Below are 13,435 nucleotides of genomic sequence, written 5' to 3'. Positions count from 1 at the left end.
TTGTTTCTCATCCCTTATTACTGAAAAGAAAAATATGAATTGGAGGATATAAAATTTTGTTGAGCTATATAATTTCTTGCTTAGTAGATGAAGAACCAGTCTGCTTCCTCTGTTAGAGAGGGTCAATAATGGCTGTGTGTATTATCGATATTGAAGTGCTATAACTAACAACTATTTACGCAAAGGTGCCCACTTTTTATAGATTTTTAGATGCTTAGCTTCTCAAACCTCACACTTGTAAGGTTGGAAGTCATCAAACAGATATGGCATATGATGGCGTGGACATAGTATAGCATTTTCAAACGCAAAATATATACTACATATTACTAATGTATAAACTGTTACGCTCACTTTTCTGTACTTTATTTTATAGTTCTTTGGTTCACTTACTGTTTTATCAGAGCAAGATGAATATTTATGCCTCCTTAATGTGGTATACGGGTCCACATAGCCTCTGATCCTAATGTAGCTTTTATGGCTCCTCTGGACAAAGCTTGCTGCTCTATAATAAGGCTAGGCTTGCAGAACAAACATAGAGTAATTAATCTGTCCAGGTTTAGGGTTAGCTGGATTTGATCCTTAAGGTGAATAAATGGAAAATACATTTTCTGGATTAGTCTTTACATGATGTGACCTTAAAACATGATTGGCCTCGGATATACACCCTTGATGATTTGATGCTATGATACTTCTGAATACACACATCGCTCCTTTCTGTGGGTAAAGCATACCGTATTTTTCAGTCTTCTGTCTAAGGTTATGTTGACATGGATATTGGCATGGATTCCATACTGAATTTCATATCAAATCTGACGGTAATCTGTATTCCATGAATACGACTTGCATGCTACTTATTCCTGCGGATTCTGCACAAAAAAGCTAGGGGATAAGCCCAGCATGGACTCCCAATGAATGGGGCTAAATTTTGCTGCCATAGTGCATCCTTGCAGTAAAATGCATTTCCGATTTGTGATCTTCAAATCCAGCACATGTGAACATAGTCCAAGTGTTAAAATGAGTACATCTTAATGTATTATGTTCCAATATTCTTCTGTACTACTCCTGGATCCAGATACAAGAATGATTTGTTGTCCGCTTACAGTACTCCCCCTATATATACTTGCAGTTGCGACAGACCCATTTCTAAAATGTTTAAAAAAAAGTTTGAAGTACCATAATAGTATTTGTCAAGTTAAATTATAGAAACAATGTAGACAAGAATAATTATAGGTTATGCCCTTTGGCTTGCATGAATGCCTCCTTGAATCCATGCGTGAGCAGGCTGAGGCAGGTTTGGTTTGTCCAAGTAGACTGCTTATTCTTGATATATTTGTAAATCACAATGATAATATGAGATGGGGATTAATGAGTATTTGAAGAAAGGTTTAACTTTGAAGTCAGCGAACCATAAAATGAAATTTGGTGTCTGTCTACGGGATACATCGTACTTAACATTCCAACCCAGACACTGCCCAGAAACTACAACTCCTCTTCATCCAGATGCCCCTTGTCCTGGAATACACCCCTACACAATTATCAAATGACTGTCTTTGGGCCAAATGATGAAATCGTTGGAGTTTCTGGGGGAAAAAAAAGATTATTGTTTTTCTGTATCATTCGGAAAGAAAACCCATCTGCTGGTCTTCAAACTGGACAAATGTTATATTTGATACCAGTATATATTTAATCACCTAAACGTGTTTTATGTCTGGATTCGGTTGATCCCTGATCCATGTGCTAAAGGTGGATTTCTATTTCTGCAGGCATCTCAGTTGTGTGGACTTTTGCAGTACACAGGCAGTAAAGCAGCTTCAGACATTTTTGTTATTGGATGGGCCTTTAGTAGTGAGTGACAGACTTCCTCTTACCTGCAATTGTAACCAGATTACAAGAACCATCATTGTCGTGCCCTGGGAAGTGCTAGAGCTTTCGAATCACTCTGAAATTGATGTTGACAGTCAATTTTTGCTTATAAAATCTATTCAAAACTGATAAAATCTTAGTGTAGTGACAATAGTGTGATAGTACATACACAAACAAATGCTGGGGTGTGCATCTTTGTGTTACCGTAATGATGGTCCACTTGTACCTCTTAGTACATTGACTTCCAGGATGTCAGGTAACTGAAGAGAATTAGAAACCTGTTATGGTGATCCAGCTTTTCATAAAATATTGAATTAGCTTTACTAGGTGTGCAGTGCAGCAAACTTCATTCTACATCTGTATGCACAGTGGGGGGGTTTTAGAGCAGTATTACTCTTTTAAAGTGAATGCGTCATCAGAAAATAACCTATTATTCATATTATGTTTTATGTTAAACATATTTCTAAAGAATTTTTGGTGTTTATTTTTACTTTTCCATATCACTATCTATATTTGAAAAAATCCTGCAGTTTTCACACTGGTTACTAAGGGCTGTATTACACTTGCTGAGGGTTGGCCAGATCATCGCTAACAAGCGTTCGTAGGACCGCTCATTAGTGATGATCTTCCTGTGTAAAGTTGCTGCCAATTACCTAAACGAGCAATCGTTTGCCGGCAGCAGATCGTTCTGTCTAATCACACTCAGCTGCCGGCTAATAATGATTCTGTGTGGGGACGAGCGATGGCATTAGCGATCACTTCTCCCCATACTGTGGAGGAGATCGCTGCATGGAATTCAGCGCTCTCTTTCCCTGACAAGTAGGTGATTGTTGGCAAGAAACGCTTCCTTCCTGACGATCATAGGGCTCATCTGTCAATCTAATATAGCCCCAAGGTGCCACTTCTTGGCCTGTACAGTTTACTTTTCATCATTATCACCACAGGCAGGATTAGAATGACAGATAGCTAGATAGATAGATAGATAGATAGATAACGCAAGATCCACCATTCACAGTAGGTGATTGTCATAGGTCATCTGCACAGGTAAAATGGCTGTGTCTATAATCTAGCAAAGAAAAACTGAATAAAAACATCAGAAAATAAATAAAATAAATTTAAAAAAGTATATATATCTGGTTTAAACTGGCAAAATATTATAGGTGACCTATTCTCTGTAATTCCTTTTTCTGTACTCACTAGGTATACATAATGTGGAATGAGAAGAATATACAGTATATATATTTTAGCTGCATCATGGCTTGCTATTTTCAACAAACTCATGTGACTTCTTCACTTCACTTAGTGCAAAGTCATCATTACTTGCAACTTGTTTAAATGTGGCCTCTTGTTAAAGGGCAGGAAACTCAAGTCTATCTACTGTACTTGTAAAGGGCAATATCAGAGGGCGGCTTTCGTTTCTACATACTCCATTTGGATAACCAGGAACATGAAGATGAAGGTGGATGTACATCATAATGGCTGAGCTCAACATTCAATATATGCACTTCATGATTGTGAAGCTATCGGCCAAAAAAAAAGAAATGATTACAATTTGTAAAAATCTGTGACATCAATTTATGAAAACGAGTCCCAGACAATAACAATATAGACCTTGTTATAATGTGTAGGGAAAAATGATGAAAAATATAGGGCAATAGTGCAAGTCATAAACGACAATATGTAACGTGTTATGCTGATGTTTAGATAATGTGCCATAAGGCCAACAATAATCACCAGGCGCTAATAGACAGAAGTAACATACCCTTTGTTCTTACCAGGTTGGCACCAGCCTCTGTGCATTTCTGGGGGCCATAGGTGCTGAATAGTGCATTGGGCTGGCGCCATACCAGTGGTGTAGGAACAATAGATAATTTGTGATTGTCAGCACTATGACACCTTATACAACCATCAGCATAACATGTTATATGTTGTAATTATGGAGTGTTTTATTTGAGACTTGCACTATATTTTCCATCATTCTGCCCTGTTATAACATGTACTATATTGTATTTGTGTATGAGTCATGTTTCATCCATTTATGATGCAATAAATGAGTACAAATTTTATTTTATGTGGGTGCAATTAATGTCTCAATCATTTTTGTAGGAGTACATTTTTCATTCTACAGTATATACATGTATTTCCAGTACAATGTGCTGTATTTTCCACAGTGATGTTACACTTTCAAGAAGATTGGCCAGATTCTTCAACTAAAAACTAGAAATTTCCAGAAAATTGAGCTTCAGAATATGCAGTGTGTAATGGATTGTAATCTAAGGAGATATTGTATTCCCCAAATGCATGGTACTGTGCGATAAAAGTGACTTACGTGAACCGGCAAAGCTATGATAACTGAAGCAACGTGCTATCATATTGGTATAGAGAACATGTGTAACTGATTTATAGCCAGTTTTTTTGGTGGTCTTCTAGTGGATTTGTTGTACTACTGCAACTTTTTTGGGCATTATGCATAGGTTTTGCATCTTTATTGTGGGCTCAATGCCACTTTCTTCCTGTTCCCGTTTTCTACATATATGGGGTCATTTATCAAACTGGTGTATAGTAGAACTGGATTAGCAACCAATCAGAATGAAAGGTGGAATCTGATTGGTTGTTATGGGCAACTAAGCCAGTTCTACTTTACACTAGTTTAATAAATGACCCCCATAGTCCTGTGTAGTTGGAACTAGGGTTAAAAAAGAAAGAAAATAAGAAATAATAAAAATAATATATGAACACTAAGATTTATCAAGACCGACATGTGCTACATCGGTCTTGATAGACCCTATGCTTTAGGCGCAGGCCTTGTCATAATTAAATGCCTCCTCTGGCAGTCCGTGCACCAAACTGAAATCTACCCCAACTCTGGCGTAAATGATGATAAACGTGCAGTGCTCATGGTCCTGCACACTCCCCACCCTCACTGCACCCCGGCGAGGCGAGGGTGGCATAAAAATGCCAGCTGCAACTAAATCTAGTCACCTTTGCATTTAAAAAGTTCTTAGGCCTATTTACACATAGGAGCCATTTGCTTAAGAATTATTTATGTATTTTTTTGGGAGATATAATTGTATAGTTTAGTATAGTATATTTAGTATATTTTCACACCATTGTTTTCCATGTGTTCACACGCGGAAAGAAATGATCAAACTGTACGGCACCTGTGAATGGGTCTTGCAGAAATCTGTATTGCACATGGTGCAGAAACATCCCGGTTCACATGTACGGGCTGATTTTCATTTGCAGAAATTTCTGCATGCCGTGTGTGAATTTACCTTTACAGTAAAAGCGTCCCTACCTTGTGGCGTCCTAGTGATCATGTGACAATTCATATGAATGCCGCTGGAAATACAGGATAGGAAACTTCTCAGTTCTGTATATTTTTTACAAAGCACTAATGGAGGGATTGGTTTTAGATCAGAATATCCAGAAATATGCCGTAAAAATGTGTTACTAATGGCATGCAAGTGGTTAAGATTTGCGTCTGTTGTTCCACGTGATGGCTGGACTGCACGGTAAACCGTTTCATGCTACTTTCGTCTTCGTTTTTCTCCTTTGAATTCCCTATAAACAGTTCTCGCTGTAGTAACTTGGATAAATATAGCAGAGAACCCTTTTCTGGTAGAAGAAGATCCGTAAGCATTTCTTAACCATTTTTGGGAAGAATTGATCTATCTGAACTATGAGAAAGAGGGAGGCTGTGTCTGTAAATTGAAGTGACATCATACGTATTACTCCCATTGATCCGCTTTTAGACTACAGGCAGGATAAAAGGAAATGGCATCAGGGAGGAAGTATGCCTCATTTAGGCACAGATCCCAGCGTGATAATGGAGTAATAATAGAAAACACGCCACTATCAATCGCTTACTGCATTAGTCCACAGCACATTTTCTCTCAGAGGAGGATTTCAATACCCTCATTGAAGTGCAGCCTGAACCAAATGGGATATTCAGCATGCCAGCTGTAGTGCGATGTGTATGATCCCCACTCCTGGGATGGAGCTGGGGATGTTCAAGTGCAGAATTATGTCACGTTTCATGCCTGTGGAAAGGTCAGTATTCAACTGTCTCATGTGCAGCCTTAGAACCTGCTATTCATTGTCCTGCTGTAATGTATAGATTGACAGATCATGCCTGGGACTTGTGGGTGGTCTTGCTTTCTTTCTGCTATGAGACAGATGGGCCATGTCCGGCAACCACAAGTTTTTTTTTCTTCTTCTTCTTGTATAACGCATGGAGATTTCTTTTTTAACTTTCATATTGTTTCAATTCTCTGCACAAATGCCAGGTCGAATTTCCGATCTGATAACGTCACACATTAACATGCTAAAATATTATGAAAACTCCAAATGTTTCAAAAGTTTTGCTATGCCTAGTGAGAGAACATGGAGAACTTAGATTTAATACCACCTTCTGTGTATATTAAAACACAGGCGAGCAACAGGTTAATTCCAATAATAAATAATGGAAATATTACTTATTTCGGTTATAAGGAATCTTGCTTGAGCCTTTTTATTTCTAAAAAGATAGTGGTTTGATGAGCTATGATTAAACATATTGTTAAGGATGTAAGAATATTGCTAAAAATATTAGAATTTGTTGCACAATTCTTTTTTCTTATTATTACTTTACAATCAATACATTGATTTACGGTAAACTACAATAACATTTTTAACTAATTTGCTCTATACAAACCTGGACCCTTTGTTGCTATCAACGCTATTTTATGGAATGTAAAACTTTTTTTTCTTTGGCTGGTGAAGAAGACTATATAGCTGACATTTATGATGTAAACTGTGCTGCAGTTCGACTCATTTCAATGGAATTGTATGAGGCAAAACATGATAGTGCTTTAAGAGAAAAACATCATAAAAAATGTTCATTATACAATGATTGCAGATATTGCACATTTATACATTAAAATCAGCTTTGTTATCATCTCCTGGCCCTTTATTTGCAAGTATCTCTTGCAATTTATATCCTCTGATTTTTATTTTTAATTAATGCATTTCATCATTTTTAGCTTATCTCTATATATTGTATTAGCTAATTTTATTTTCCAAGGAACACTACATGACTTATTTGCACTTTGCAGCAGTCTTATTTTAAGATTTACAGTATTTAGAGGTCATTTATACTTAGTCAATGTGAAACTTCCAGCTACACTGGTTAAGATTAGCTCAGAATAAATAAGACATTTCCTTCAAATCTTTTATGCACACCTAAATTTCATCATTGAAAGCTCCTTGGTAAAAAAAAAAAAAAAGTAGCAAAAGCAGATCATTTTGTTTTTCTTTTAGATTTAGAAATTCTTGACGTTTTTGTATTCTTTGAATGGTACATATTCTCTCTAAAATAACATGGATGCAGATCATTGAAGAAAAAAAAGGGGTGTTTATAAATGGAACTAATGTTCCTTCCTGTGTTTTGGTGTTGAGATTAACCTGTAGATATCTCATGCCTTCAGGTGTGCAGGACGCTTCTGGCCTCATCTGTACAACAATAACTTTTCTTCTCGATAACTTATATTTTATGAGATAAAAAGGCTTTGTTCCTTTAGGGCAGAAGATTGACAACAGGGTTGCAAACCGACACGCATACAGTAAAATGCAAATGGTGTATTATCTAAATGTCAGTTGTGGCGGTAAGATAAGCTATAGGAGGCCTGAAGGCAGCCATTGTTGTTGAGAACGTTTTTGAGCTGTCATAAGCTGTCTGGCAACTGGGTGATTTATATTGGGCTCTAACACCTGGTCTTAAGAAATATAGAACATGCAATTGGAGGAGATTTACAAGAGGAGAGCGTGACAAGACCCCGTCAGACTTGTAATGGATCAAATAAGACCAATGGAAAGGAGCATATGTATTTATGGGCAGCTGAGGATTTGCTCATGTGTTGTCTGTAAACCCATTGTGTATGTGTGTATCTCCCACTTCTTTTCTTTCTGTTTGCCAGGCATTTCCTTAGTGTAACATTTCAAAGTCTTCCTTGTAGAAATGTGTCTCTGCATTCTGTAAAACTTTGACGGGAAACGAATGCTTTATAGGCACGGAAAGTCTGGTGGCTTTTTTTAGTTCATCCTAGGTGAGGCTGAGACGAATATGAATGGAAAAATTTGAAATGTATGTAAATGAATACTTAGAAAAATATCTTTATTTGATCTATGTGTTTATCCTATGGTATAGCATACGTGTTTACAGAGAGCTGTCTCTTCTAGGATGAGGACTTGCAGACTTGCTTCACCTAGAATTACAACACGGACTAGTCAATTCAATTCTAGAAGCAAGTGACAAGACGCTGAGCAGTGCATGTCTGGTTATGACCCAGACCCAGCCACTTTTGTCACTTTTCATTATTCCCCTCCCCCTCTCGACCCAGGGTCTCTGCATTACACATCTAGCAGAATATTGGCAGCTGTAAAATACAGCCTTTTAATCACATACATTCAGTAAAGCAAACAGTACGCTGCTTGTGATACCGGTGACGCCTGATTTTCATTATATGATGAGGTATACTGTACGAGTGTTGTGTTCCTTATGGGTTCCTAATCCCATTCAATGCATGCTTTACATAATACAGACGTTTAATAGAGTACTATGTGAATGACTTACATGAATAGTTGTGCTGCTTTTAAGCACTGGTGTAATAACATTTTTTATTTGTTCACAGATTGTTCCAGATCAGCTGGTTTTGCTTTTGGATTTGCTGTTAGAGGAGAAAACTTTATGTGCAAAGACACTGCAATGCTTAAAGAAGACATACAACTTGCATGAGCAGGATGCAGAGGTGAGATCCAAATGTCTGGGTGATGGTTATCTCATTTTATCTCCCATCAAAGTGCAAATGAATATGGGGGTCATTTATTAAGACCGGCATTTTAGAGGTTCCAGCCTCTACATAACTTCAGCATATCCAGCGCTGGTCTAAATGTAAGACAGCTTCCTTGCTGGCTTACATTTAGACCATTTTCTATGCCTAAAACAGGCGTAGAAAATGATGCGCCCACTTTTGTAGGCCTGCCGTGAGCGGGGAAATGACCCCCTATGTTTCTTTATAAAGTTTATCATATTAGTTGTTTTGTACCATATTCCTTTAAGAATACCATTCTCTAGTTTTTTGGAGCATGTCACTAACAGATACATTGTAGTTAAAAGTTGTGGTAACCTTGAAAAATTGAGTACCATATACTGTAGCTTCTGAATATGGTGTTAAACTCACCTAGAAACGCTAGATTAAGTCTCAACACAACAGCATGCTATGAAACATAAGGTAGACGTAAGATGTTATCGTTACAACTAGTGGGTGTTTTTATTACCGTACCTAAATGCCTTCTGCATATTACCCATACACCATGTAAATTTACTAGTCGGTGAAATGTCCTTGGTATAACTAACTGTTACCTGACAGAATGCACTCTCTCTAGTGGGAAACATAAAAAACTGGTGTCAGCCAGAAAAGACCACATGGTCCATCTAGGCTGTCCATATATTATTTCCTTTACATTTTTCTCTTAGGATAGATGTGTTTATCCCAGGCAAGTTTAACTTCACTTACTGTGGATTTTCCAACCACATCTGCTTGAAGTTAGTTCCATGCTTCTACTTCTATTTCGCTAAAGACCTACGGAAGTGACGAAAGGGTTTAGGGTGTTTGGGTACTTGCTATAACTGTCATTCTACACTTAGTTACAACCCTCAGAAGGACAAAACACAGGTCTATAATATACTCATGCTGACAGCCTTATATGTAACGACAACGTGCCAAAGGGACCTTTCATTACAGTACAGACTTCAAATAGGTAGACATGGTCTTCTGATGTGGCCTACGCTTTTGAAATCGGAAATTGCCACAGTGATTTGCTCACCTCATGGTCTCCCAATCTCCCTAATTACTGTTAATAACTGTTGATAACTGCTTTTGATCTTGGAGGTGCATTTGAATGTCATAATTCCACAAAACTGACAAATGAAAATAAGCAGCAGAATTGAAGAGTATAAAATGAAATGTGTGATAATATTCTAGAACATAAGTTGCCCTAGCCATTGATAGATTTACTGTGAAGGGTCCTAGTGGTTGACTGCCTGTGATTACCTTAACTTTGAGGTGCCCACAAGGTGACCAGATAATCATTGTAATTTATTATAACAAGTCTCCTGCTATTCTGTTTATTAATGAGACCTGAAACTGTTGGTGTACATTTTATTCAAAATGGTCGTTCTTCTTACATCCACGTGCTTATCAGGCAGCAGTCTTTTATACAGCGAGTAAGATGGAAGGAAAGAGCCTGTGGTGTAAGGGCCCATTGGAACAGTTGTTTGCCAATCATTGCCTACTCGTTCAGCTGAATTTACATGCAGTAATCATCCCTTCTGTCTGAGGAGGAACCATTGTTACTACAATTGTTCATCCCCATAGAGACTTATTGTTTGCCAGTGGCACAACCCTGTTTACAAAAGAACAAGGAATGATTTTATGTGCAGCATAACCAATGGATCACCTGACAAACAAGCGTTTTGTTTGTCAAATGACAAGCAGCACATTTACACTTATTGGGAACAAGCTTTTGTAAGAACTTTCATCCTAATTGCTCGATCCTTGGCCCATGTAAAAAGATGTCAAAGCAGCTGTCGATCCTGATCCCCTCATACACATGCCTGCTCAGCTTGGCCAAAATATCAGGTAGTTGGAATCCATCTGCTCGATCCTTATCTCGCCCAACATCTGGCGTTGGTGGAGAGTTGGGAGTCCCCATACATATTAGATGGTTTGGCTAGCATGCATCTAATGTGTATGGCCAGCTAAAGGCTACTTTCACACTCGCGTTTTGGGGGCGGAGTCGTCATGGATCTGCAAAAACGGATCCGTTGCGATAATACAACCGCATGCATCCGTCATGGACAGATCCGTTTGTATTATCTGTAACATAGCCAAGACGGATCCGTCATGAACTCCATTGAAAGTCAATGGGAGACGGATCCATTTTCTATTGTGTCAGAGAAAACGGATCTGTCCCCATTGACTTACATTGTGTGCCAGGACGGATCCGTTTGGCTCAGTTCGTCAAGCGGACAGCAAAACGCTGCAGGCAGTGTTTTAGTGTTGCATCCAGAGCGGAATAGAGACTGATCGGAGGCAAACTGATGCATTCTGAGCGGATCCTTTTCCATTCAGAATGCATTAGGGCAAAACTGATCCGTTTTGGACCGCTTGTGAGAGCACTGAACGGATCTCACAAACGGAAAGCCAAAACTCCAGTGTAGCAGTAAGGACCCCGTTAGACAGTTCAGAGGGAGAAGCAGGAGTTAAGAGTCTGTACTAAGAATGAAGAACAAATAAGGCAAAGAGAGAATTTTGAGTAACGACTTAGGAATTTACAGATATGCATAGGCAGTGACTTCAGACGTTTCGTGGGTTCTGTTTTTCACATGTGAATGTTTTCGTGAAGTCCTGCAGCCAGTGTAACTGGAATGATATTTAGGAAAGGGAGGTACTGGGAGATTGTATAAGAAATGTTTCCCATTTCCCCTGAGAACTGAGGACTACATATGCAGATTCGGGCAACCTACACTTATTCTATTTTTCACTACCAAATTCCTTTTCATTGAAAACAATATAGGGTTGTGTAAAGAGGGGCGAAAGTTATTCAATCCTTATGTTTTATTACTCACAATCATCCCCAGTTATCCCCCGTGAAGGTCTACATTTTCAGACAGCTTCGATTTGCTGCTTTATTCTATCATGGAAGGTAATCTAAGCTGGAGTCTGCCATAAATGTTCATAGAATCCTTCCAAACTGTAAAAATATTTCAGGTTTCAGGCCAAGCATGTATGTTTGGATGTTGGGTGCAGACCGTGCCTACTGGCAACTGTACTAACCTGCAATGATTCCTAAAGACCACTGGATCATAATAGATTTTACACAACCCAATGACCACATGTAACACCATACTTGAGAGTTCTGGTAACATATGATATTGCTTAATAAACCTAGTAGACTGGACAGATTTTGTAGGATTATTATGGTCTACCAGGACAGCTGACAATGAGAATTCATCAGTCACATGAAACATCTCATGCATCATATGGCCCATGTCAACTACAGTATATAAGTGAAGTTTTGCTTCATGCTACTGCTCAATCATTGTACTTGTGTCCCAGAACCTTGCATACCCTCATAGACTCTCAAGGGTGACCCTGTAATGACTCTTATGCACTCCCCTACAGTACAATCCACTTTTCTAATCACAGGCTCTATAAGAACTTGCTTCAGCCTCCTCAGCCTTGCTCCGCATACACTATTGTAATAGTCTGCTGATGCAGACACGTAGGAATGTGTTTATTTACGTAGCTAGGTATTTTCACTCCCTTTCCGCAGGAGCTTTTCATTTTGATGACTTTCCATATCCTCTGATACTTAAAAAGGGTGAAAGAACAAATATGGTAGAGTTAGGAACTGAGCACTAAATATCCTTATAGGGCAATAGAAATTTGTCTCCTTTTATTCCAGCCGTTTTGACATTGTTTAGACACATTTACAGTTGCCAGACTGTTATTTTTAATTAGTAAGCAAACATACTTTCACTATATATAGTAATTAGAATGTATTTTAATCGTAGCTGAATACCAGTGAAATGTCAGTTCTATAACAGGGAGCAGAGCGACTGTGAAGTGTAGAATAAAGCAGGACAGATCTCATTCCCGTGTGTCAGGCCAGTGAAGAAAGACTTACAAGTCACTGTGTTTTCATTACCTACACAAAAACCAGTCCTGGACATAGAAGAGAAAAGATTAGTCTTAGCTGTCAATAAAGTACATATGCCCCCCCTCCCAAAGAATAGGACACTATGACCTTTACAAAGTCTGTATCTTCCGTTTTCATCTTATCAGTCAAGGTGATATCAAGGACTCCATAGACTTCTCCAAGGCAGAGATAACATTGTTAGCTCTGCTCAGCGGCTATAATTGACAGGTCTTTAGTCTACTAATATGAGCCCATCCGTACCTCCTAGTCCACTCAGATTGTACTGATATTACGAGTTCTATTCTGAAAGTTTGAAACACTGCAGTGAGTTTCATTACTTTTGAATCACCGATGAAGTTCTTGGTCCTTATGCATATATTATAATAGAACTGGACAGCCAAGTTTTGGCTCCCAGTATATAGGGAAACCTCTAAAGCTGGCCATACACATTAGGTAGCTGTCATCAGGGGCGGACTGAGAACCCTCAGGGCCCCTTGGCAAAATAAATCAAGGGCCCCCTTACAGGCCCCACCCATGTTCTGCTGCAAGCCCCACCCTTGTCCCGCCTCCAGCCACACCCTACACAATCTTTAATAAGATTTCAAAGTTAAAGCGACACAAAAGGCACCCAGACCACTTCAGCTCATTGATGTGGTCTGGGTACAGTGTCCCTTTTGCAAATCGAGCTGCAATGTTCTAGAGAAACTGCATTGTTTACGTTCCAGCAATAAGTCCGCCTCTAGTGGCTGGCAGCCACCTGAGGGCTTCCTGGAATAAAACAGACCTTTGGTTCAATGCTTTCGTATGGGGTGATCTAATCTCAGCGTCC

General features: G+C 38.8%; 1 protein-coding gene across 2 annotated transcripts in view; it reads left to right on the top strand.

Annotated features, from left to right (window-relative positions):
• The window catches only part of LOC120989100 (aminopeptidase O (putative)), a 559,812-nt gene that overhangs the window by 513,337 nt on the left and 33,040 nt on the right, over positions 1-13,435 (top strand). For both annotated transcript variants that reach the window (XM_040416998.1, XM_040416997.1), the window contains exon 15: positions 8,535-8,651. In XM_040416998.1, coding sequence (XP_040272932.1) covers positions 8,535-8,651 — 117 coding nt within the window. The remainder of the gene's footprint in view (positions 1-8,534; positions 8,652-13,435) is intronic.

Source organism: Bufo bufo, chromosome 2 (assembly GCF_905171765.1).
Source record: "Bufo bufo chromosome 2, aBufBuf1.1, whole genome shotgun sequence".
NCBI lineage: Eukaryota > Metazoa > Chordata > Amphibia > Anura > Bufonidae > Bufo > Bufo bufo.
This window is presented reverse-complemented; position numbering and strand designations above follow the sequence as displayed.